The sequence below is a fragment of the Nothobranchius furzeri genome, chromosome 16, assembly GCF_043380555.1.
Source record: "Nothobranchius furzeri strain GRZ-AD chromosome 16, NfurGRZ-RIMD1, whole genome shotgun sequence".
Classification (NCBI taxonomy): domain Eukaryota; kingdom Metazoa; phylum Chordata; class Actinopteri; order Cyprinodontiformes; family Nothobranchiidae; genus Nothobranchius; species Nothobranchius furzeri.
Window position 1 is genome coordinate 27,933,655 of NC_091756.1, and position 26,658 is coordinate 27,960,312.

General features: G+C 43.5%; 2 protein-coding genes across 6 annotated transcripts in view; one reads left to right on the forward strand and one right to left on the reverse strand.

Annotated features, from left to right (window-relative positions):
- The first annotated feature begins 1,606 nt into the window (after positions 1–1,606).
- Positions 1,607–10,426, forward strand: cbx7b (chromobox homolog 7b). 2 transcript variants are annotated; one of them, XM_015963654.3, is made up of 6 exons: positions 1,607–1,814; positions 4,698–4,741; positions 8,609–8,674; positions 9,333–9,399; positions 9,482–9,770; positions 10,090–10,426. In XM_015963654.3, the coding sequence occupies exons 1-6, from the start codon at positions 1,746–1,748 to the stop codon at positions 10,290–10,292; spliced, it is 738 nt and encodes a 245-aa protein (XP_015819140.1). In that variant the 5' UTR covers positions 1,607–1,745; the 3' UTR covers positions 10,293–10,426. The 2 variants fall into 2 exon arrangements, with proteins under 2 accessions (XP_015819140.1, XP_054605015.1); XM_054749040.2 differs by lacking the exon at positions 1,607–1,814 and adding an exon at positions 3,007–3,255.
- A 9,543-nt stretch (positions 10,427–19,969) lies between these two features.
- ep300a (E1A binding protein p300 a) overlaps positions 19,970–26,658 on the reverse strand; it is a 37,644-nt gene continuing 30,955 nt past the window's right edge. For all 4 annotated transcript variants that reach the window (XM_015963653.3, XM_070545517.1, XM_015963652.3 and 1 more), the window contains exons 24-31: positions 26,071–26,221; positions 25,838–25,984; positions 25,620–25,733; positions 25,329–25,494; positions 25,066–25,233; positions 24,757–24,918; positions 23,170–23,451; positions 19,970–23,079 (exon numbers count right to left, since the gene is read on the reverse strand). In XM_015963653.3, the coding sequence (XP_015819139.1) occupies positions 20,194–23,079; positions 23,170–23,451; positions 24,757–24,918; positions 25,066–25,233; positions 25,329–25,494; positions 25,620–25,733; positions 25,838–25,984; positions 26,071–26,221 (4,076 nt within the window). In that variant the 3' untranslated portion in view covers positions 19,970–20,193. The remainder of the gene's footprint in view (positions 23,080–23,169; positions 23,452–24,756; positions 24,919–25,065; positions 25,234–25,328; positions 25,495–25,619; positions 25,734–25,837; positions 25,985–26,070; positions 26,222–26,658) is intronic.

Consider the following 26,658-nt stretch of genomic DNA (forward strand, 5'->3'; position numbering starts at 1 on the left):
AGTTTTGTTGTGTTCCCTTTTGTCCAAATCTTCCCCGTGACAGCAGCCCTTTGTAGCACAGGAATTCATCAGAAGAAGGGGTTTACCCCCTCGTTCTCCAAGAGTCTCGTCCTAAACCTGTCGGACTCCTCTCTGAGAGAACGTCACTGTCTGTCCCGTCAAGACATTCGCTTTCATTAACAGGCTCTAATTAGTAAAGCTTCAGTGTAAGGAGGACTACAGTGATCTGGCTGGACGTCTGCTAGAAGATCTGACACAAAGACAGCAGATAAAGGCACGCTGGATCTTCACCGAGACAAACAGGCCTTATGAGAGATTTTGTTTTGTAGCTAGAAACAGTTCTCAGCTTAAATGTTTAAACTGTATTATATGTGCTGTTTGTCAACAATAATACTGGCCTTAAAATGTTTACATTGAAATGTTTTGGTCAGAACGGCTGAGAAGGAAGGTGAAGTTTGGCTCCAATCCAAAGCATTCGTACATCTTAAGCAAATGTTTAATGAGGGTGTTACATGTGCTGCCAAGGACTTTTTGTTATGTTGTTTGTTTCAACAAACAGTATTGGTTGTGCACGTATTATTTAAACAAGAATCCTAACTCTCCATCCGAATGGAACTATTCACCTTAACTCAAGTGAAACTAGACTACCTGTTTGACGGAGTCTTTAACTCACGATAACTCTGGTTGCACATTAGCATTCAGCTTCATTGCCATGACAATCCATGCAGTCCTTACTTGTCTTTAAGATTGTCACCATACTTCACTTTGACAATAAAATGTTCATAATGACACTTTAAATGCGTTTGACAGTATGTTGCAATATTTTAACGTGTATAAATGTGAAATTAGATTGTTGCACCAACAGGCATGTGATCAAACATCTCACGTTAATTAGACCAACACAGATCATATGGCCTTAAGAGGAGTGATAGTGAGCTAGCTTCCATTAAGGGAGAACTACATTTTAGAAAAGTTGGAATGCTGAATTTTGCTGTTTGAACCAGTCTAGTTTGTGGCAGATGTTTTAACTTCAATTAGTATGGCACAAACCACAGTTGCTCCTGCTGATTAAAGGAAAACCAGGACTTGTTCAGATTGGAATGCAGCCCCTCTTAAAACACCTTTCTTGCATGAGTCAAAGGCTGAAATGCCTGTTAAACATATCCTTATGTTCTCTGTTAATGTGAGCTAACAATTGTAGAATTAGTCAAGTTGAATTTTCTAGAATTTCTTAGGAAGGCAATTTTGTGATTTAAAGATTTTTTTCTTTACCACTTTCATTTCTTCTTCCAAGTTACCATTAATCTTAAGGCTGGATAATAATAAAACAATGGTGTAAATCAGTTAAATGGGTGGTCTCGCGCCGTTTCCATTGATAAATACAGTCTGATAGCGATGCTGCTGCTTTAAGTGAGCCTAGAGAGGAGAGTACTACAAAATCCTTAGGTGTCCAATAAGGAGGGCGCGCTGACTCATCTTTCAGAGCGCGCGCGCGCTCGCAGGGGATGAGTGCGCGCGGAGCGGTGTACAGATGTGTCGCAGATTTTGTAAAGTCACTGGAGGCGCGGAGAGACCAACCGCAAGGGTCAGCTGCGGGTGACGCTGGGCGCCTCGAGGGTTGAGGAGGGAGCGGACTGAGCCGGGGCGGCGCTGTCAGAAGTCGTTACCGTTAGCCTGGTTTGTGAGGAAGAGGAAGGACTTTACTTTGATAGTGAAAACCCCGACGCACGGCGGCGCGCGCAGGGATGGAGCTCTCTGCCATAGGAGAGCAAGTGTTTGCTGTGGAGTCAATTGTCAAGAAAAGAGTTAGAAAGGTGAGATATGAACAGCTTACGATGGTGTAGAGGGGAGAATGCTACTTTGGATGCTAATGAACGCACGGGGAGATTAGTAGCGCAGCTCTTACTTAATCTGGTTATCTAGCTGCAGGTTTGTTAAAGGGGGCGGGCTAGGGAGGTGTAACGTGGAGACTGTTGTCACTGCGCTACAGCTTGTGGCGTCAGGTGTTCTTACAGCGGAGTCGGATACCTTACCAGCCCGAACTCTGCCGTGATGGGCCTGGCTCTCTTGACAGCTTATTGGGTTTGGGTCCAATGCCATGTTGTGTTTACATGTACAGGTGCGTAGCTAGGGTGAAGGGGGCCTCCAGGCACAAGATAGGCACGAAACCTTCAAAACAAATACTCATGCTAATGTCATATCTAATTTATACTGATGAACTGCAGAGAGGACTGAGCTGTGATCACAGGGTTTAAATTAAAATATACACAAAAATGTTTGTTAGCATTTTATTATTAGCCACTTTAAAGTTTATGTTAAAATCGTATTGCATCTAGCAAAAATGTCCAAATTGGGCTACATTATTACCTTTATGCTAGGGTCTATTTAAACATCTCTTCTATCAGTGATGTGATATACACTCACCAGCCACTTTATACTTTATTAGGTACACCTTAGTAGTATTGCGCAGACTATTCCATTCCACCTGTATATATGGTAAATAGCCTGTATTTGATATAGCACCTTCTAGAATCCTGGAACCCTCCCAAGGTGCTTTACAACACAATCAGTCATTCACACCCTGGTGGTGATGAGCTACATTGTAGCCACAGCTGCCCTGGCGCACACTGACAGGTGAGTCTGCTGTCCACAGATGCCACCAGTCCCTCTGACTACCACCAGCAGGCTAGTTAAGTGCCCAAGGACACAACAGCGGCAGACTGAGTGGGGCTTGAACCTGCAACTGTCCGATTACGGGGCAAGCACTTTACTCCTGTGCCACTCTCGCCCATTTTAAACCCTATTATAAAAGAACACAGCTAACTGAAGTCCTGTCACCAGAATACAGAAACAAGTACAAACAAATCAAAAAAGAGGAACTGTAAAAACCAACAATTAGAACCAAGCTGAAGCCAGTGCAAAAAATAGCTTTAAAAGAAGACTCAAAAACATGAAGAGATTCCGTTTGCCTGACCATCACTCCCTTCAGGACCACCTTAATTCTTTGTGTTATGGATCCAACCAGGTGTAGGAATCCTTCCTCAAAGGTTCTGGTCCATATTGACATGAGAGCATCACACAGGTACACCCATGATGAGAATATCTCCTGCAACCACATCCCAAAGGTTCTGGACTGGACTGAGATATGGCGACTGTGGAGTTCAAAGTGGGACAAGAACATCCCCACCACCGTTACACCGCCAGCGGCAGCAGCCTGAAGCATTGATACAAGGCAGGATGGATCCATGCTTTCATGTTGGTGACACCAAAGTCTGACCCGACCATCTTTATACTTTATACTTTAAACATTTTTGCACCTTAAACTGGCTGTGTGTGTGTGTGTGTGTGTGTGTGTGTGTGTGTGTGTGTGTGTGTGTGTGTGTGTGTGTGTGTGTGTGTGTGTGTGTGTGTGTGTGTGTGTGTGTGTGTGTGTGTGTGTGTGTGTGTGAGAGAGAGAGAGAGAGGGAGAGAGAGAGAGAGAGAGAGAGATCTATTTTAGCCTTGTTATTTTATTTTACTTACATTTTACCACCTCCTTACGTGAGCTGTTTAATGAGTGCAAACTCAATGTCATTGTACACCTATGCAATGACAAAAAAAGGATCTTGAATGTTGCAGCTGGAATTCAGATTTATCAGACTAGGAGACGTTTTCCAGTTTCTTCTGGTCAAGTTCGGAGATCTTGTGTGAATTGTAGCCTCAGATTTATGTTCTCAGCTGACAGGAGAGACACCTGGTATGCTCGTCTAGTGCTTGAGTCAGGCTCCTACATGTTGTGGTTTAGAGATGCAGATCTTGGTAGGAACCAGTGGTTATTAGAGCTGCTGTTGTCTTTTTATCATCTAAAACCAGTCTGACCGCATCACATTTTTATCCACACAACTGCTGCGTACTGGAAATTATCTCCAGATCATTTTCTGTAAACTCTTGTGATGGTTGTGGGTGAAAATCCCAGAAGATTAGCTGGTTCTGACATACTAAGACCAGTCCGTCAGGCACCAATAATCATGCTGTTTGAAGTCTTTTAAATTCTTCTTCATCCTAACGTCCGGCTTGAAGCTCAGCAAGTCATCTTCTCCACGGCTAGGTGTCCGAAAGCACTGAGTTGCTACCATATGAATGAGGGAACATGTGTACGTAATAGTGACCTAACTAACATCATGTTAGAATACTCACATGCTCTATGTTTGTCTTAAGGCCAACAACATATTGAGTCATTCAGTACATGTTTTTTAAGCTAGCTGGATGAGTATAGCAGAAATGGGAAGTGGTGACTTCACCTGCTGAGAATACCTTTTGAAGCTTAGAGACCGTAGCTGACTAACGTCATCAAGAAGGCGTGAGTGCTTTATTAAACCCTACAGCACGTATTGTCTGATGGAAGAGCAGCACCTCTCCACGGCGACCCTATTGAGCAGCAACAAGATGCAGGTTGAATGTGTTCACGGGGTCAGATATTAGCCAAATTCAGCTGCATCCAGAAGTTTGAATACCACTTAGATCAGTTGGATATTTGGACATGAACACAATAAACTAATAAAATAACTTAATCGTTTCCACTTTGGATTCACAAGATGAAAGGTGGTTTAGAACATGTTTTAGACTCTTCTCCTTGTGTTTGGCTGTTTATCTTTGTAAAAGTAGCTGATTCTGTGACAAACCTCCCTGTCTGAAGCTCCTGCATGTTTTCTCCTCAGGGGAACGTGGAGTATCTGCTAAAGTGGAAAGGGTGGCCGCCAAAGTGAGTATGTGCAGATGTCCAAAATCTTTTATTGGATTTGATCATATAAACATGCTATATATTTAGATTGGCACATGAAATCATGCATAATGCTTGGGTGTTTCTAAAAGGTTACAACTCCCTTTAAAGCCCCGGTGTGTGACATTTTTACCTGTTTACTACAAATCCCGTGTTTCCAGTTTACAAACTTGTCCTTTTTAATTAATATTTCTCACCAACATCACTTCTAAAGATTCTTCTCAGCTTGAAATTTTACATGTTTAAATGCATAAACTGTGGTCGACGCTCCATGGTCATCCACCATCTTGAAATACAGTAGCTGTTGAGGGACATACGAGCTCAGCTTTGTGCTTTTGGACTATGGCTGTAATCTGAAATAACCAGCAGAGGGCAGCAGTGCATCCTGGAAGCATGGAGTCTGCTAATTCAACTAAGAAGTAGAAAAGAACAGCTACAGCGTTGCTGTACTTGTTAGTTTGAATAATAAACAATTAAATTGAAAAACACATGAAGTTTGTGAGGCCGTCATCATGTCCGGAAGCCGTATATGTTAAGATCCCCGCCCGCTATTAGCTGGACACCAGCCTTCGAGTGGTGTCCCCCTGACTCCCTAACTCACCTCAAGTTGCTCATTCATCTTTTCTTCATACCAGAACCCCCGATCTCGTCCCAACGTGTCGGTTCCAAATTCCTTCAACTCAATTCTTCTTTCTTTTGTGCTTTTGTTCTGTCCGTTCCCGCAGCCTGCCGTCTCTCCCAACACACTCCAGCGCTCGTCCGCTAGCCAGTGGCTAAATCAGCATTGCTTACTTGATTTCCACAAACACATTACGAACAGTGATGTAGTTCTCCACGCGTTAGAGATGACGTACTTCTCCAAGGGCTTCTTCTCAAATGTTAACTTTGGACATGGTTCACCTTCGGCTGGTAATCCGTGTTTACAAACCGCATACACAGTGTGTCCCCGGATTAGCTGGTGGCTAAAAGTCAGCATTGTTTACTTCAACTCCACGGTGTTTCCCCGGCTCGCCAACCCTCCTTCACCAGCCATGGCGCGGTCAGTGATCACTCCATAAAAGATTGTTTCTTTCTTTTTCCATATCCGTTAGCAGGTAGCCAGCTTGTTTACAAAGCTGCTCTCATCCATGTGAAACAGGTGTTGTGGGAAATTACGTTCCCCTGAAATATTCAGTTTCCTATAGGCAGTCAAGAGCAAATATTTCCAAATTAACAGAATTTATTGTCCATTATGAGGACTTAATAACCTTGAATAATAGATAGTTAAACTGAGCGAGATTACATCCTTTTACATAACTTTTAAAACAATAAATAAGCTTGTAAAGAGTGAACAGGAATGTTTTTACTGTACCTTTTTTATTGTTTTTAGGAGGACATTTGGATATAAGCGCCTCGTGATTTTTATCTTGAGAGGCGCTATAGAAATGATATTTTCTTCTTCTTATATAAAAGCAGCACAAGCATGACATTATTACATTGCATCATTTTCTCGTAAAAGTCAATCACAAATATTGTGACGATAGCCTGAAGTGCGACCTCCCGACACGGAGGGGGGGGTGGCAGAATATTTTAGGGAAGCACAATTTCTCACAACACCTGACCTCCCAGCTGACGTCACCCCTCCTCCGTGTGTGAGTCATAAGAGCTTCAAGATCTAACAGAACTAGCTTGCTTCCTTCAGGACTGGTAGGTTGATTAAACAGTCATAATTATAGCTGTTTTTTAAGCTGGTTCAGTAGTTATATACTTTGTGTGGGTTAGGCTAGAAAGATTTGAAACTGATTATACGATCAAGTCGATGGATCAAGCTCATGAGTGGGCCACCGTAGCTGCAATACCTTGTCTGAACTGCGTGGCGCTAGAGTCGCATTTTTTAAATCATGATTCCAATGGATTTCACACATGGGACCTTTAAGCCGCTCTCCTTACTACTGGGATTATGCATCTCTAGTTGGGTGACAATGCTAAAACACATTGTTTTGCCATTATTATTCTCACATTATGTTGTTTATAATATAAACACAAAATTTATAAACCAGTGGGATGCGAAAGTTTGGGCAGCCTTCTTAATCGTCATGATATGCACCTGCCTAACCTTGTTTAAGTCATTATTGCACATTTCTGTAAATCCTGTAATCTTGGTTTCACTCCTTAAATATCACTGTGTGTGTTTCATGGTATATTTAACTGAAATTGTTTTTTAAGACTAACAACCAACAATTCATACAGGATCCCATACATAAATATTTCATTGTGAACATAGCTGTGACAAAAAAACGGTGAGCGTGACACGGATGGTTTGTAGGTCTGTGGTTGTTCAGTGAGACCGACACAGCGACAGCTTATTGATCGCTCTCATGACCAAATTTAGCTTCCAACAGTCTTCAAGCTGTTTCAGAAAACCTACGACTCTGGTCTGCAATTAATCATTGAAAGTACACTCAGGGAATGATGCAGATGAGTGCACAACGCAAGAGTAGCATCAGCAACATTAGCAACAGTGGAGGCCACACGTTGGAACATGTGGTCCACTCCCTTTTTGGAGTCTCGTGCAAGAAGTGTTGACGCCAGCGCATTTTCTCTTTTTAATCGTTGTTTTGGGTATCTGTCGGCTTTTGGTGACGGCAAGTATACTCTCGGCATTAGAAGAAGAAAAAGAAGAAAATGTCATTTCTATTACGCCTCTCAAGATAAAAATCACTAGGCGCTTAATTAGTGTGTCCTAGAGCGAGACGCCATGTGGTTTGGCTGACTGTAGTCTTGGACCACATAGAGGTCCACCTATCTTTTCCTTGCAGTGTGACAGGTAGTCCTTTGAGACGTGTAATGTGGCCCCGGCTTTAGCGCTTCTATTGCTGTTAGCTGTCCTGCTACGTGCCACTTTAAAGTAGATAAAGTTGTCCCAGAAACATTGACATCACCATTATCTTACTTTTAGAATTAACTGGACAGTTTCCCACTCTAATGGTTTTTTAAGTGTTTGTTCTGATTTTACATACATTTAAGGATAGAATGTTTATATGAAATGTTTGGGCCGATACCGATGTCCGATATTGAGATCACTGTTATGGCCGATAACCGATATTTGCCAATATTGATATACTGACTAAATCAGTGACCCCCACCCCACCCCCCCACCCCTCACCCTCTGAGACAGGCAAACAATTAGAGACAAGATGGAAAACATATTGGTTGTTAAAATCAGCCCAGTTTTATTTATCAAACCGATACCGATATGTTAAAAAATGACTAACATCGGCCGATACCGATATTGATGCCGATATATTGTCCATCCCTATTATATTTACACACTTCCTTCTCAAAAACAAAAAGACATTTTGACCTGCGTTAGCTGGGAAAGCCCAGATGTATTAACCAGGGCTGCATTCCACCCATGCAAATACATGGAGCCACACTTTCTGTAAATGGAATGCAGCCCTTGTAAACACATCCTTGCTTTCTGTACTTCTGCAAGTCAAAATGTCATAAAATAGATGTATCCTTAAAATGACGATACATTTTAAAATGATCAGACAAGCAAAATGTTAATGTAAATGATAAAACACTATTAATATAACACAACTACATCGTTTTATGGTGCAACGTTCTTCATACACCACCAGTGGGCAGAAGAGGGTTTGGTCCAGCAGGTTGCTGTAATGAATGAATGAGAGACATCTTTCAGAAGATGATACTTTTTGCTTTGATGTTAGAAGATGAAGCCAGGGTGTGAACCCAAGTCAGTATTCCTGGTACAAATATGTGACTCCGGCTGATGTCGACTGCAAATTATCCAGCTATTTTAGATTTAGTATAACATATAATTATTTGTACCTTCTTGTGCCACAGGTACAGCACCTGGGAGCCTGAGGAACACATTCTGGACCGGCGCCTGGTGCAGGCCTTTGAGGAGAAGTAAGTCTCCCCTGTCCTTAAATACCTGACATGTCTGAACACAGGAAAGTTGTGCTGCTGCAGAATGGAGCACAACTGTACTGTATGTAAAATCATGAGGAAATGATGACTCAACACTCTACCACTCAGTCACAAGATCTCAAACAATCAGTCAAATTTCATTTGTGCAGCACCTACAACCGTAACGAAAGCCAAAGGTGCAACGTTTTATAAAAACATAAAAGCAGGATTCACATAGCATAAGAACAAGATATAGCTAAACACAGGTGTGAGCATTAAAAGCAAGGCTAAATAGAAAACAACCAGTGTCAAAGATCATATTGGGGGAAAGCTAACGAGTAAAAATTGGTTTTCAAGCTAGACTTAAACACCTGAAAAGATGGAGCCTGCTTTACTGCCAGAGGGAGCTCGTTTCAAAGGGTTGGTACCATTACTGAGAAGGTCCGGTCCGCTATGATCTCAGTCTAAAACGTGGGACTTCCAGCAGCTCCTGCTCAGCAGAACGAAGGGCCCGAGAGGGGACACGCCTGTGTAGTAATGGTGCTAGATATGGCAGAGCACTGCCCTGCAGCACCCTAACACATGCAGAAGGACTCAACATGTGACCTGTGTGGTTGGGTGTTGCCCGCTCCCTAATGGTCGGTTTGGGATTTTCCAGAGAAGAGAAGGACAGAGTTGTTGGCCACAGGAAGAAAGGTGCCAAAGCAAAGAAACTCCTCTTGCAGGTAAAGTCTGGAGCAGGTATAAAACAACTCTCTGTCCATGGATGATGTTGCAGTCATTTTAAGTGTTTTTTGTTGGTTTCAGAGCACTGTTTACACCATGGATCTACGCAGCGCTCACAAGATTCCCTCCAAACCTTCGCCTCGCCTCCGTCTCTCCCTAACACGCTCCCTGGATCACGACGACAACGACGATGAAACATGGGTGGCCTGCAGGCTGAGGTCGCGAACTGTACATCATAAAAGCAAAAAGACGAGGTCACGGAACCGATGCTTTGACTCAACCCCGTCAAGTTCTTCACAAGAAGACTGGGATGAGGAGGAGGAAGAAGATGAGCAGGAGGAGAAACAGACGAGTGAAAGCATCTTAAATGGTATTCTCACTCAGATAAATCTAATCACTGTCCTGACCCAGTTTTAACTCTGTGGACCTTCAACCCCCCTCAAACAGCCATGGAGCCAAAGCCCTACCTGATCCTGAGCAAGAGAACCAGATGTTTGCTCTGCTACCTATGTAGAAATAAAGTTTCAGCTTAAAGAGTCTAGCATAACCTGACAGCAGCTGGTCTGACTGTTGACGCTGAAATAAACTATTTTCTATGTTAACCCCAATAATTATCATGTGTCATAAAGTGAATCCCCTCCTTTATTAACACGAAGAATTAGCTCTCTCTGTGTTCCTGTCTCACACAGGACAGGATGTGACGGATAGCTGGAACACCGCTGCTCAAACAGACACTAATGCTGCATCGGAAAAACCGTGGAGACCCATCGCCGGTCCGGGAGAGGTGACAGTCACAGACGTCACCCTCAACTCCCTCACAGTGACGTTCAGAGAGTCGAGAGTGGCCAAAGGCTTCTTCAGAAACTGGGGCCTGGAGGTCTGGCAGCAGTGACGAGGGAGCTTATTAGCAGCGAGGACGCTGTGAAAGGGAAGCAGAGTGTGTGAGCGCTGGTCTGGGATCAGGACTGGGGGTTTGGTTCCTTCTGCAGTTCCCCTCAGTGTGCTCTTTCGGCTCGGTGGGTGGTACGTTTACATGCACAGTCACCTGAATGTCAGACACACCAGATCACCTGCTATTGTGGTGGATGTGAATCTAACATTGACAAATGATGGAGTTATAGTTGTTTTAGTGAGATCCTGGGAAACCAAGCCATTATGTGATCTCATGCAGCGTGTTTTCAATGAGTCTCAGCCATAAACACATCAAACTGTAGCTTAATTTCTGTAAAACTAACTGATTTGTAGCCATTTTTATGCTTGCTAATGTTTATCTGGATTAACTGAAAAGTGAATCAGTTGTATGTACAACTATTCATTAATTCAGAGTTTAATTTAAACCAGTCCAGTATTTCATGAGATGTGTTGTTACCAGACAAGACAGGTTAACTTCCACACTTAGTGCCAAAGGTTGAACCAAAGATCTCACACAATGTGTAGGACTTGGAATATGTGTTAAAGGGGACTTTCGGCTACAACAAAGCCAAATTTTAACATCTTATCCACCAGACTGAAGGAGTTCTGGACATTTATGTAATGGCTAAGGTTAGTTGGGTGTGGAGGCCATCTTGAATCATTACAAATCTAAGGATTAATTTGATTAAATTTCCGTTCCATCTCCTTTACCTGAATGGGTCCAATTTCACTTTATAACAGGGCAAGGACCCAGAACACAGCTCCAGCACGTGTCAGTAATATTTAAACAACCATCAGCCTGCCGGAGTCCTGAAACATTTCCATGTGATCCCAAAGCAGCAGAGGTACATCCAGTGAGTATCTTTTCATTTAAATCCAATTTAACAGAAGACCACATTTAAAGGCGGGCTTTAGTAGACAATCTGTTCTAGTTAGCAGGACTGTGACTCTAGTCCTCCATGAAATGTGAAGTTGAACCATAGACATAAATAATGGACAGACCGTGGCCATTTCTGTCTTTTCTTGTCTTGTGAAGCCAAAAAGGCGGTTCCCACCACCGCCATCTTGACCGTGTCACACGTCCCATTACGCCCAGACAATCCAAAAGTGGGTAAAGGGGTAGAGCTGACAGTGGGGCTGTGAGGGAGAGAGCAAATGAACCATTGTAGCTACTATCTAACTGAGCTAACCCCCAAAGCTAAGACAGAGCTAGGAGCTCCAGGGCAGCCGAGCCGTCGCCTGGCTTCTGTGCAAGGCTGTAGTCATGCTGTTCACCTTTGGAGCTCTAATATGGACTGCTAAAATACAAGAAGAGCTTCAGATCGCTGTGATCGGAACATGCTAACCCAAAGTTAATGGAGTTCAACCAGTGAAATTAAGTACAGAAACATAATTTTACTTATTGATAAAAATGTAGCAGAGACTTCTTGGATGACTTTTTAGTGCTATCAATACCACAGCTTGCCCCCTTTGTACAAATAACTCCATGATTAACATCCAAACACGAACACGCAGAGGGCACAGCTAAAGTTTGAAATGACCGAACATGAATTAACATGAGGCCCAGTGAGGCATTCCCGGAGCTAGCTGCTAGCCCTAGCTTTGACACTCATGCTTCCTGTCAATCAAACCTAATTATTCGTAATTTCAAGCATTTAATTGCACCTGAACTGAAGAATTACAAAAACATTCACCCCCCTCAGAGTTGTCATTACAGTGAACTAGATCTATTGAACCTAAAATGTTTTTTTGAACCAGACTGTAAACATGCTTATTTCTGCTGTGAAAATGGCATTTTTTAACATGGAAGTCAATGAGGATTTGCTCACTTCTGGTGCCAGCCCCCAGTGGAGAAGGGTGGAACTGCATCTTGCCACTTTTGTTTTGGCTCCAGAACTGGGTCCCACTAATCAGCCTTAGCCAGAACCCTGTCACTTTCACAGATGTAGCCCACCCCTTGGTATCATCATAGCTAAGAATAGCAGTTGCTACACATACTTTGGATGGTAAGAGATCACACAAGAGTTTGTTGTTTCAGCGTTTGTTCAAAATGGGTAAAACTCCATCATTTTCTCCATACAGAGTTTAAAACTGGCTTGAAAGATGACATATATTTGTTTAGACCTTTAGTGCTCCTAATGTTTTCCAGCTGGTGTTGCCACACCAGACAGATTAAATAGAACATGCTTTAAAAGTTTATTCTGGTGGAGAGACGTTGTCCTCCTTGTATATCACTGAAGATACATAACTACGATGGAGACGTCCGTTTAATCCGTCACAAAACCTTCAAAGAACTGGACAAGTTATCGATAGTTTTCTGTTCCTGAATTTTAAAGCTTACCTCTTCATGTTTGCGCTGTATAATAGACGTTGAGTTTTATTCATCTCCACATCTGAACGGTGTAGTTGAGTCCTCTGTGCATGTAAACGCAACCACCGGTTGTTCTCTTTCTTCCACCCCAACCTAACCAGACATATTGTACATACTTCAAACCACAGTGAGGTGGGCGGAGCCGCCCTAACACATAGAGCTGTACCTGTAACCATTTAGACTGTTACTACCGTACGACGTGTGGCTTAGTTTTGTACGCGTTTCAAAGTCCTCCGAGACACGATTTGATCCGCCTGCATGCCTTCTCTCTTCTAGTACAGGTAACCCCTTTACTGCCGGATCTCCATCTCAAAACCTAAAGCTGTCCCCAATCTCTGGAACTACATTAAAGAATGTATCATGAATTGCACTGTAGTTGTACTGCAGGGGAGTTTTGTTTTGTAATGGGGAGTGACCGGCAGAGTTAAAAGAAACTCAGTTCTGGTAAGTAGTTTTAGTCAAGATCTCAAAATTGAGCTGTATTCTTTAACAAACACTAAGCTAAGGAGCAGTCGGGGAATTATTACTGTGACTATTTCCATGAGAGCAAGAGTATTTGCTGGTCTGGAGCATACAGGCTTGTGTTAACACAATGCCAATGACCTTTGGGAACTAACTCTAGCCACCTATCAGTTTGAGAAGTGTTATAAAATGAATAGATGATTACCCATAATGCACAGCACCATATTTGGTGCAAACCAAATATCACAGCTGATCCCAGCTGTCAGCACCGTGGTGGAGAGCTGATGGTTGATTGTTGAGAGCACCTGGCTGCAGACCTCCACTGTCAGGCTGCATCCGGTGGAGGCTCCACTGTCAGGACGGTCAGGACGGGAAATGCATGGGATGCATTACAAAATAAACGGCAAACATACTTACGCTTGTAATTGATAGGTTTCAATATAAAAGATTATGTAAAATCTATCAATTATTTGTCTATATTTCATATATAGTTGTCATTTATTTAGTAAACCTTAGCTTTGTTTGTCATTTTGTTGTGTGTTTTCCTTTACTGTTGCACAACTTGGTCATTATGATATATTCTGTCATAATCTAAGACGTAATATTAAAAAATGAATGCGTTTCTGAGGAGAGCGACTCAACCAAAACAGCATTTGGGATTTTATTTAGAAATATGACGACCGGAAGTATGTTGGTGTATGTTAGCGTTTTATGTTGAAACCTATCCCGGCCATTCGTTAATTCATTTTGAAAAATCGCAACCAAAAGTGTGTTAAATGACAACTACATATGAACTATAGAGAAATAATTGATATATTTTACGTAATATTTTATATTGAAAGTATCAATTACAAGCTTAAGTACGTTTTTGGTGTGTTCTTGCTGTGTTTAGTTTCAAATTCCATCATTCAGTTCTTTTTAAAACACAGAAAAGGTTTATTTACCTGCAACGTTTCGTTTGCGGCTGCAAACATTATCAGGCTGACGCCAATGGTGGCGTCACTTCCTTCGTTTATCAGCGGGCAGCAGAGGACGTTGTCGCCCTCTGCTGCCCGCTCTCCCCTCTCCGATGATGCTGTCCCATGTGCGATCCAACAAGTAAACTCCATCGTCCGTGTTCATGGTCTCACATCCAACATGGCAAGAGTAATCAGCAAAATCATCAGCCCGTTATTAGGTAACACAGATCAACACTGCAAAAATAGCATAGAATTGGCAAAAGAATTAAAGGAGATTACAATAGAAGACAACGACATACTCATCTCACATGACGTCACATCCCTGTTCACAAAAACACCAACCCAAAAAACCATAGACATAGTAGTTAACAGAATGAGACAGGACAAGACTTTACACAAAAGAACAAACCTCACAGCAGATGACATAGCACAACTGATAGGACTGGTAGCTAACTCCACTTACTTCACATACGATGACGCAATATACAAACAACTGGAAGGCTTCGCCATGGGTAACCCGCTATCAGCCACCCTGTGCGAGTTTTTCATGGAAGACCTAGAGCAAAAAGCCATAGCCACTGCCCCCCCAAACTGCAAAATGAAACTATGGAAACGCTACGTAGACGACATACTGGAAATCATACCAAAAGGACAAACAGAAACACTAACACAACACTTGAATAACATTGACGACACAGGCAACATAAAGTTCACTTATGAGTCAGAAACAGAAGGCAGCATAGCATTTATGGACATGAAAATAGCCAGGCAGACCGACGGGACCCTAAACATAAACACATACAGGAAACCAACACACACAGACCAATATCTATTATGGACATCAGAACACCCCACCATACACAAAATGTCAGTAATCAGAACATTATATCACCGAGCAAACATGGTAACAGAAGAAAGAGACCGTAAACAAGAGAACAGACACATACAACACGCTTTAAAGACCCGACATGGGCAATAAACAAAAGAAAACAAACAACAGAAAGAAAAAAACAACCAAAGCAAAGAACCAGAAACCCAGAAAGACAAGAACCAAAACCAGTGATAACCCTACCATATATCAAAGGCATAACCAAAAAAATAAGAGCAACAATGAAAAAACACAACATAAACACACCAACAAAACCATACACAACAGTTAGAAACAGACTAGTGCACCCAAAAGACAAGATACCAGCTGGACACAAATGTGGAGTCATTTACAAAATCCCATGCAAACTCTGCAATAAAACATACATAGGAGAAACCGGACGCCAACTCAGCACACGAACAACAGAACATAGAAAGGAGTGCGAAAAAGAGGCAAGTCGAAAACACACAAGAGCAGCAAAAGAAGAAGCAGAAAGCACAATAAAGAAATCAGCTGTAACAGATCACTGCACAAGAGAAAACCATGTAATGGACTGGGACAACACAAGGATCATAAACACCAAACAACAGAAATACAAAAGATGGATAAAAGAAGCAATCGAGATAAGGAGACGTGGATGTGGGACCATGAACAGGGATGATGGAGTTTACACGTTGGAACGCACATGGGACTGCATCATCGGAGAGGGGAGAGTGGGCAGCAGAGGGCCAGAAACGAAGGAAGTGACGCCACCATCGGCATCAGCCATTGCAGCCGCAAACGAAACGTTGCAGGTAAATAAACCTTTTCTGTGTTTTAAAAAGAACTGAAGGATGGTAAGTACGTTTGCCGTTTTATTTTGTAATGTATCCCGTGCATTTCCCGTCCTGACAGTGGCAGTCATCCTGACAGTGGAGGTCTGCAGCCAGGTGCCTCTCTTGATTGTTGCAAAACCCTCCTGAGGTGGACCAGTTAGCTTGGTTGTCATGGAAGCATAGATATACTCACACATCGTGTATTAGATGTAAGATGGAAACAAATAAAAATGACTAAATGAAGCTAGTGCTTTGGTTAGACTCTGCCGGCCCCCCAGAGAACACTCCCGGAGTGATATTTCGGGCCACGTGTTGTTTGTCACTGATGATAACGGGTCAGCATCTCATGAGGCTGAATCCAGCTGTGTGGCAGTGAAGCTGCGGGGAATGGAAGTGCCTGATGATTTTTGTTTCTGTGTGGAGTTTTAAAGGTGTTTCACTTACACACACACACACACACACACACACACACACACACACACACACACCATGAGTGTAACAGTTTTTTTCTTCCCCAACTTTTGCACTCTCCTCTGATTTTATTAATACTGAGACATTAAAATGATGAAAAGGTAAGAGGATATTAATGGGAAACAATCTTTTATGTTATTTTTCTACATTGACCTGAAAGTATATGTATTATGTGTGTTTGTCTCACAGACGACTGAACAGGTTTTTTGTACAGTTTGATAAAACTACTGACCCGATGCCACACACAGTATTAATGTCCTGACCAGATAAAACAAGCACGCTGGGCTTGATGTTCTCTGATGTTGTCGCTTGTGCTGCTTCTGTCCAACACTGAGCGCAGAACCTTGCACTTTATCGTGATGTAACCTTGCACATTACCTGCTCCAGTCTATGAAGTGTTGTTGTTGCATAGACTGTTTCTATGGTAACACTCAATAAATGTTGCACATGTTTATAATGATCTCAGTGAGCTCATTCTCAGCACGGCGTTTGCAGCAGTAAATAGACCTGAAAATTGGGCTGTGTAATTAATCTAATCTGTATTTGAATTTAGATTTCAGCTTTAGTCGATCACTAAAACAATGTTGACAAGAAGTTATTAAAATATTTTAGTCACATTTGGCTTTGCAGGCATGCTCTGATTTTGTCATGCTTTTTGAATGTGGTAGACTTTCAGCTTGTGTGATAGTGGCAGTTAAAAAAACATAGGAAAAGATTGCAGATCAAGGGCAAAACACAAGCGGCAGCAAAAATATGCCACTATTATGCCCGCTGATCTTGAGACATATTGTCCATATGGTTCAATTAGCAAGAATTGGCACTCCTAAAAACACATTTTATGCCCTCCGACTCCTTGTATGGACATCTGGGCTCCTGTAGCAGCTCTTCTCTGCTATTTTAGCAACACTGTCCATGTTTTCAATAGAGCACAAAATCAAGTTTAATGATTAGTTGCTTTTTATAAGGGTTTTAAACTAAATGTTTCAGTAATATACATGTTCTCCCTAAGTAGGCCTGACATCCTGTGTGATTAGTTTGTCCTAATTTATACTTAAAGACCCACTCTAATTAAAATCGTGTTTTTCTGTTTTTAACATATTCTTGAAGCATTTTTATTATGCTACAGAAATGTAAGCTCAAAATTGCATTTTTGAGTATTTCTGCATTGAAATTGCTGTGAATCAATAGCAGACGGAAAAAAAATTCTACGTAAAACTTACTGGATTTGTTACGTCACAATGCCACTGGGCGGAGCACAAACTCCTCTAGTAGAGAAGAAGCTGGATATTTATCAGTTTTCAAATGTCAAATCGTGGATAGCTCAACTAGTAAAGCACCTGGGTTTGAATCCAGGCTGGGCCATACCAGATGCTGGTTCAGATGTCACTTATAATTTTATTTTTATAGTAATATGTATTGCTGTGTACTGTATTATTGTACAGTAATGACACCCACTGATGGTCATTAAACGTACAAGTGTGACACGTGGAAAGGTTGAATGCACGACCAGAAAAGACACGAGTTCAACTTTCATTTTGGAACTTTTTTTCAACCTTGACGGGACGTCATGGTTATAAATATTATTATACATCAGCAACTTTACAATCTGCTGATGTAAATTAGTGTCCTTTGTTTTCCTTAGAATTTTATCTCTGGATAGCGTTACAACTTAAACATGTAAAACAATAAGATTTAGATTTTTCCATTATGAAGCAGATGTACCCAAAATTGTAAAAGCAGAAACTTTTCCGATTGTTTTTCCAGTTATACACGTAAAGATATTGAGGACAAAAGACAACTAGTTAATTTTTTCCAATGGTACAAACATACTTTATTGTACAATTAATTTATTGGCAAGAAAAGGAAAAAAAGTCCACCAAAATAACTTATAAAAAGAAACTAATGAAAATGGAGCAACGGTTATTTTTGCATCATCTCAGCAAGCACCGAAAATGTTACGAGAAACAAAACAAAGTGGTCAGTGATTCCATTTGAATACTAAACAAATATTTAAATAGTCTTATTTCCAGTCTCTCTTTAAGAAATGGAAAAAACAAACCTTTTTGTTCAGTTGCCATCAGTTTGTACAGTGATTCAGTATGTTTACATCAATATTCATGTACAGAAAACATTTCATGTAAAGGATGAACTCCACAGCCTCTCCAGGGCAAACCCCAATAACTGTCTGCAGTGTCTTTTTGTATTTCTATAACACCTTTTTAATACAAAAAGAAAACATTTTTATCTAATAATTCCTGTAGCTTCAAGTTTTATTTCCAAAAAATAAAATTAAATAATATATCTATATATATAAAAGACAGTTTTTATCCTTGTTTTCTTATAAAATAAGTCTCAAGATATATTGCAACCTGGTTTTGATGTGTCCCCTCCCCACCCTCGAAAAACATACCCAGCGAGTCCAACTTTATCGGGAACAAAAATAGTGAGCAATGTGAACATCGTGTCTTCAGTCCTCTCCGTAAAAAGCTAAATAACCAAAGTTTTTAATCAGTCGACCCTCGCTTCGGCTCCGTTTTGTGCAGATTCTGCGTCGTAAGCTTTTGAGGGCGATTGAAACACCCCTCCCCCAAAAAGAAACCTTTTTGTCAAAAACACACTGGAAAAAAGGCGCATTGGTGCTCGTGACCTACTACACCCCACACTGTACATTTTAGAAACAATTAAAAAAAAAATCTGAATACTGTACAGTAGCTCAGGAGCACTTCTGTAGTTTATACACACACACACACACACACACACACACACACACACACACACACACACACACACACACACACACACACACACACACACACACACACACACACACACACACACATGTTCAATGGAGGAGGGGAAAGGAGCAGAGTCCTGTTCGAGTATGTACACACCTTTAGATCCATAGTTTTCTTTACAAACAAAACCCAAGTCCAACATTTTCTAATTTGTACAGTGCTAACATTAAATTAAAACAAGTGGCAGAGAGGCAGACATGAGGATGTAAAGAAAAAAACGTTAGAATACAGGCAGGATTTAAAAACATTACTAAACCAAATAAAAACAGTCGGCCACGTGTTGCAGCTTAAACATATGTACAAAAGAACATGAGCCAGCGCAGTATGGGCAACATGCAACCGACAGCTAGAATAGGACTTGACTGTTAATCCCCTCGTGTTTGTCTTTTAAGGTGGTTAATCACAAGATACCCATTCTACATGTATGGCAGAAAGGAAACTTTTAAATAAACACACAAATGAAAAAGGCTGCAGTCGCGTGTAAAAGAGTTTCTGTCTGTGAAAACGCTCCAGAAGAAATCTGCTGTGATGGAAGATATGTTGATGCTTGTTTATAATTTCATTAAGGGAACAAAAATAAAAATAGAAAATAAACACACATAATAGATACAATCATGACAGGGTGTCTGAGGAAAAACTATATTTATAGATATAAAATGATACATCGTCAACTCACTTTCATTTTTACCCACATTTGAAATCCTAAAAATCTTCATAAAAAGGCAAAATTCTCAGTCCCTAAAAATATTGTTGTATATTTAAAGGAAGAAATATCTCCACCAGAAACACTGCCCTTCTGCCTTTTTGTACACAATTGGCAAAAATATATAGGTATATATTAACAGCAATAACTTACCATTGTTTTAATTTATCATTTTATTGACTTCTAAGATTATTATCACATCTCCCATAGGAAGGAAGCTTCAGTTCATATTTGTACATCACAAAAATGTTTAAATAAAAATAAAAACTTCTAAGACCCCATCTCGCTCTGTTCTTTCATGGCAGTTTGTTGTTTTTGGGGACAAAAAAATTTAAAGTAAAAGATCAGAGCATAAAGACAGAATGAGCGTTTGGAGTCAAGGCTACAGAAGGCTGTGGTTAATGTTCATCCCAAGCTCCTGGTTGTTGTTGCTGCCGTTATTCACCCCCCAGGATGTCCCCAGGGCCACCCTGTCCTCCGTGCATCCCACTCAGCTGGGACATGATAGAATTTGGGTCGGAGCTGAACTGACTAGTGTCTACAGAACTAGCTGCTTGCTGAGCTTGTGGAGGCTGAGGCGGGGCCATGGCGGGGTGATGCTGACCTAGGTGACCCGGGTGTGGTGATCCCGTCTGAGTCTGAGGGGAAATGCGATGAGGCGAGGGCTGAGGCTGGGATGAGGGCTGCATGCGTGGGGACGGGCTGGAGTGTGGAGGCTGCGACTGCGGCCTTGGTGAGGGCTGAGGAGACCTGACCTGATTGCTGAGGGATCCTGCTGGCCCGAGTCCTCCCTGACCTTGGAGGTGTGGGGACTGAGCCATCTGTTGTTGGGGACTCATGGGACTGCTGTGCTGGGCAGGAGAGCCCCCGCCAAGGTGCTGATGTTGCAGGATCCTCTGATGGATGTTCTGGTGACCCATGCTTTGTGATGGCTGTGGCAGCGGAGGTCCCCCACCAACTCCTCCTTGCTGCTGCCCGGACACTGGTCCACCTTGTCCAGGCTGGACTTGGGGTCCTCCTGCTCCGACGTCCTGGCCTTGATGACCTCCCACTGAATGCTGGAACCTTTGCTGGAGTGCTGCAGCTACTTGTTGCATTGAGTTAGAGTATACTTGCTGCTGGCTGAGCTGACCTGGCCCAACCTGTGGACCTCCTTGCTGCTGCTGCGAGGGAACACCTACAGCTCCACCCACAGGCTGGGGCTGAGAGGAGGGCGACATCACTGGCTGTGCCTGGCCAGGCTGCATGAAGCCTTGCTGCTGCTGGAACTGCCCGTGCTGCTGAGACAGGTGTCGTCTCATAAATATCTCTCTGAGCTGAGGACTCATGTTCGTCACATTGCCTTGTTGCCCTAGTTGCATTCCTCCTTGCTGTTGCTGTTGTTGCTGCTGCTGCTGCTGCAACGCCATTTGCAGTTGCTGCAGATTACCGGGTAGCATCGGACGTTGCTGTAGCTGCTGAAGTTGAGCCATGGTGGGCATGTTTGCCCCTCCAACCCCCCCCTGAGCTAGACTCATTCCCGGCTGACCTGGCTGGTTTACACTGACCTGCTGTTGGCTGTCCAAATTAGCAAGCTGGTTGGCACCAGGCCCCCCCATACCAGGTAATCCACCAGCAGCTCCTGGGAACCTTACACCTCCTGGTGGGGGTCCTCCTGGTCCTCCAGGACCTCCCTGACCACCTTGATACCTGGCTGCTCTCTGCCGAATGAAGGCGGCCATGAGGGTTGGGTTGGAGCGGAGGATGTGCAGAACTTGCTGCTGTTGTAAGGCTGAGCTTGGAGAGCGAAGCTTTCTCAGGAGATCTTGTAATGCTCCATGGGGTAGGTTTCCTGATCCAGCTGCCCCTGCTATTGAGCCAGGTGCCCCCGTTGACCCTCCTGATACATTAATGACTTGCATCAACCCGCGATTACCTGCCTGTGGCTGCTGTGGATTTACTGGTTGCTGCTGCTGGGCCACTGCTGACTGCTGTGGGGCCATGGGACCCATTAGGCCTGTCCTTTGTTGTGGGTTCATATTTGGACCCCCAGGACCCCACTGCTGGCTCGTTGGCTGCAGCTGTCCACCACTTATCTGCTGCTGAACTTGAGGTGGTAGCTGGGACTGAGGCCCACCTTGCTGCATTCCAGCTAGCATTCCCTGCTGCTGAGGATCTAACACAGTCCTTCCAACTCCCTGAGACTGGGGAGCCATGCCCTGGGCCCCCATGGGGGACAATCCCATCTGGGGCTGGTTGTTCTGGAGGTGAGGATGTGGGGGTATCATACCTCCCCCAGGGACACGCCTTTGTGCCTGGGTCTCCGCTAGGCGTTGGATTTGTAGGGCCGTTTCCACTGCAGCCAAAGGGGGACCTTGCTGCTGGCCTTGTAAAGACATGGACCCTTGTCCCTGGTTGGGTGGTTGCTGCTGCTGCTGGGGTGGGGTGGCTGAACCCATTCCAGGTTTTCCCAGGGACTGGTAGGGGGGAGATGCTCCAGGTGGTCTGGGGTTGTATGGAGGCAAACCACCAGGATGTTGTTGCTGGAACTGCTGAATGTTGGGAGTCTGCTGCTGGTGCTGAGTCACCATCTGCTGCTGAGGAGAAGTCATCATCGCCCCTCCACTATGGAACTGATGAAGATGGTGTTGAGGGGGGATAGCACCGACGCCTTGCTGCTGAACCTGCTGTGGCTGGCCTGGAGTTCCCATTCCACCCATACCGACCCCCTGCTGCTGAGGAAGAGCAGGCATGTTTCCCTGGGTGGGTGTCTGTGGGGTTGGTGGTTGTGTACCAGCGGACGTAGGGGTAGCCGGACCCGTTGCACCATTGTTGCCTCCTGGAGAGGGCAGACCTTTTCCTCCAGGTGGCATCCCTGGATTGGGCTGACCTACTCTCTGCATGCTGGCCATTCTCCTCCTCAGCATCTGAGCCTGCTGCAGCCGGTGCTGCAGCTGCTGCTGGCGCAGCTTGTGCTTGATGTTCAGGCAGAACGGGACAGGACACTTGTTCTCCTGACAGTGCTTAGCATGGTAACAACACAGTGCAATGAGCTGCTTGCAAATGGGACAGCCGCCGTTGGTTTTTCTCTTGCAACCTTTTGTGTGCTGAACGACACGCTTCATCTTCTGACATGATGGCAGAGAGCAGTTTGCGTTCCTGCACTGGCACGCGTGGACCAGAGACTGGATGCAGCGCTGGATGCTTAGGCGACGTGAGTCTCCGGGGCTCTGAGTGGTCGCAGCAGCCTGGTTGCTGCTTTCATCGTCCAAACCGAGCCCTAGCTTGTCCATCTTGTGCTCGTGGCCCTTAGTGTTGTAGCACGTGATGCAGAGGTCGTAATCCTGCAACAGAGGGGCATGAGCAGCAGAGTAAGTCTGATGAAAGTACGACAATGTTTACAACCAGCTCTGAGACATCACAGACAGACTTACCTCACAAACGGTACAGTGGAAGCGAGTCTCCACATGGTGCTTGCATTCATTGCAGGTGTAAACAAAGCGGTCCTGACTTTGGTTATGCAGCTCCACCAGCATGCACATGGAGCTCCACTTAGCCCGCCTCAGAGAGCTGAACTCCAGGTGTTTGTCCCGGGCCAGAGTCAAAAAAGCATCACGACCATCCATGAGGTCACACGCCATCAGGGGATCTGGGTCGATAATTGGGGGCAAGGCATTCGCCATGGGGCCGGCAATTAGCCGGATCACAAAGAACACCTAGAGGAGGAAGACAAAGGCAGAGCAGACAGTTGACCTTTTAAATGGAGTTATGCAAGAACAAGTGTATAAATACAGGCTTATTCTATTTTCTCTCTTTTGCTTTAAATACTTCAGATCAGCAAATAATTCAGTATCGGACTAAACGCGATGAACATCCAACACTGGTATAGGGTTGGGCATCTAGCATCGATTGGAACCAGGAGTAACTGTCAGTTGTTCCCAGAATTGTTCAAATTTTGTCATTTCAATTCTGTTTCAATTCCCAGTCCCAGACCAGAAGAAGAATCTGAGGCTGATTTTCGTAAAAAAAATAACGTGATCTGAAAAATCTGATCAACGCCTTTCAGAGCCGATCATACCACGTCTGTCGCTCCTACTTTGCAGCCTGCAGAGACCCGGTTTTAAAGAACAAACTCTGGGCAAAGTGAGGCGAGTTTTTAAGGCTCACCGCAGAAATAAAAACACACACAGCAACAGCAGTCAAACACAGCGTGGACTGGAAATGGAATCTAGGAATCAAAATTTTAAAATTTGAACGATTCCAGGAAAAACTGATAGCCTTCATTCCGATCAATGTCCAACCCTACTCTTGAAAGAATCAGAATCGGGAATCGATAGGAACCGGAATCGAAACGAGGAACCGGAATTGTTCAAATTCAAATCATTCCCAACCCTACATTTGTAAAGCGCCTTTCTGAGTCTGAGAACTCCAAAGCGCTCCATACATTTACACGCTGGTGCTCTGATGGAGACGAGGCAGATGCCACCAATTCCTCTGACCACCAGCAGGCAAGGAGGGTTAAGTATCTTGCTCATGGATACAACATCTGTTGCTCTATATCAACATCTGTCTTCTCCATCCCCAGTGAGTCGTGGAGGATGGCTGCTTATACAGAGCCAGGATCCTCTGGAGGTTTCCTCCTGTTAAAAGGGAGTTTTCCTCTCCACTGTCGCTAAACGCTTGCTTAGTATGAGGATTGCTGTAAAGTCACTGACACCAGTTAGCCACTTGATGCAATTTGCTGGGTTCCTTATATAGGAAACATTATTTCTGATTGGCTTAATGAACTGACCTGTACTGGAATGTTTACCATGTGAAGTGCCCTGAGACGACTCTTGTCGTGATTTGGCGCTACATAAATAAACTTGAATTGAACATAACTGAGAGCCTGGGTTTGAACCTGCAACCTTCTGATTACAGGGAAAACTACAAACTAAATGTGTTTGCTGCTCTGAAACATTTAGGACACAAAGAAAAAAGCAGAACCAGGAGACATCTTGTGCATATTCCTCTGCTCCTACCTCTTTGTGTTTTTCCATAGTAGCATAAAGTTTCTGAGAAAGGTCATTAGAGACGTTGGGCATCCCCGGCTTCTTCTTATTAGATCTGCTCAAGCTGCCCTTGTTCTTACTCGTCTTTTTGTTGTTCTTCTTCTTAGCATTTTTGCTGTCACTCTTTGTGTCCTGCACATAAAAGTGTTTTGGGGAAAAAAAGAAAATAAATCAGTGATCGTCTAAACAACAAGCTACAGTGCCAGCCTTATTTTTAGGCCGTTCTTAAGTATAAAACACACGTAGGATCAGAGGTGATGAACAAGGACTCAGTCTTACATCAATGCTCTCGTTAGAAGTGCTGTTTTCTTCCCTTTTCCTCTCCTCCTCCTCCTGCTCCAGCTCTTTAATGCTCTCCTCCAGCACGTTGGGCCAGAAGTCACCCTCAAAGTAAGGCAATTCCTTGGCACTTGTTAAACGATCCTCCGTCGCTTGTTTGAAGATATCCTTTCAGGGTGAGTACAGAGGTAAATTAGGGTTTTGCACTAATCAAGAGTCATTTTAAGCATGGTTAATAAACGCTGCTAAAAAAGAGCATTTACCTTGTAGTCGTGCACGATCCTCTCAGCCACAGCCTTGTCTAACATCTTCTTGTACCACTCCTGAAGGCGTTTGGGTTTGGGAATTTTCTGATCTGCTGGATGGCAGTGAAAGATGTAGTCATCACCCTCGCTGGGTGGGCAAGCCCAGATGTGACCAGTGGTGTAGCTAAGGACACAGAAAAGGGACCAAAACGTATTTACTAACGAGAAAATGAGACGTCTAAATGAAAACATTACTATAATTTTCCCAGCCGGAGAAGTGCTGAACACTAGTCTGGTCTCAGGACTCACCCCAACTTCTTGGCGTACTCCAAGTAGCCAATGAGGATTTCATGGTAAACTGCTGTTCTTAGACTGCGAGGCCGGAAAAAGTGTACACTGTCCAGGTAGGAAATGTATACTCGCCTGAGAGGACAGAACAAAGGGTTCAAGGCTAATAAACTGTTGCTTATGTATATTTAAAGAGGAGAAGCTGCAGTGTTTTTGTTTGAAAAGCCCGTCATGTTTACCGCTGGTTGGGCTGAGGGCAGTCTGATCCGTACTCCTGGACATGCATCCCAAAAAAGCAAACATCCACGCCGTCAATGTCTTCAAATGCAAAAAGTGCCTTTGTCCTGTAGGGGAAAGACTCGGACATCTCTCCGCTGTCCACAAACCTGGAGACAAAAGCATCAATAACCTTAAAATCCAAACAAGAACAGTTGTGGGAGGTTAAACTGTCCATGTGTCTTTTGTTTCCTACCTGGACTTCATGCCTGGTTTCACCTCCACCACTTTATCCGAGACATGGACAACACGAATGAAGACCTCTCCAGAGTCTGGAAGGGCCTGACGCTTCAGGAAGTCGTTCACCCTCGTCTCCAGAAAACTCCCCAGCCTCGTCTGAGGCAACCCTGTGAGACAGTTAGTCAACAACTGTAAGAACAGCTAGCTTTGTTGCTAGCATTAACAACCTGTCCATCTGGAAAAATTTACTTCCTGAATCATAATTTTCTAGTAAATCAAATTTTACAAAAGGAGAAGGTTTTCAGTTCTTGGTTAAATCTGTGTCAGCAGGACAGGCCTGTACAGGAATCAGTCCTTTTGTGTGACAGATACATTTATCTCAAAATATCTCCTAAACATTCGGGGGGTGGGGGGTGGGGGGGGTGGGGGGTGGGGGGCTCTGCATGTGTGTTTCTGTACATTTGAAAACAGTTCTTACCTTCAGATTGCCTCCTTGCATTATTAGAGCAATAGCCTTTAAGGTTTACATGGCATGATGTCATTTCCTGCCATATTTGTTAATGTTACTGTACATTGTGAAAGTGCTGGACCTCAATTTGAAGAA

Bases quoted from the DNA above. Each gene is read 5' to 3' on its own strand.
- cbx7b (XM_054749040.2), top strand. From the start codon at position 3,091: ATGATGAGAATATCTCCTGCAACCACATCCCAAAGGTTCTGGACTGGA. The intron at 9,400-9,481 runs GTAAAGTCTGGA...TGTTGGTTTCAG, and splicing joins CAAAGAAACTCCTCTTGCAG to AGCACTGTTTACACCATGGA. The intron at 9,771-10,089 runs GTATTCTCACTC...TGTCTCACACAG, and splicing joins GAGTGAAAGCATCTTAAATG to GACAGGATGTGACGGATAGC.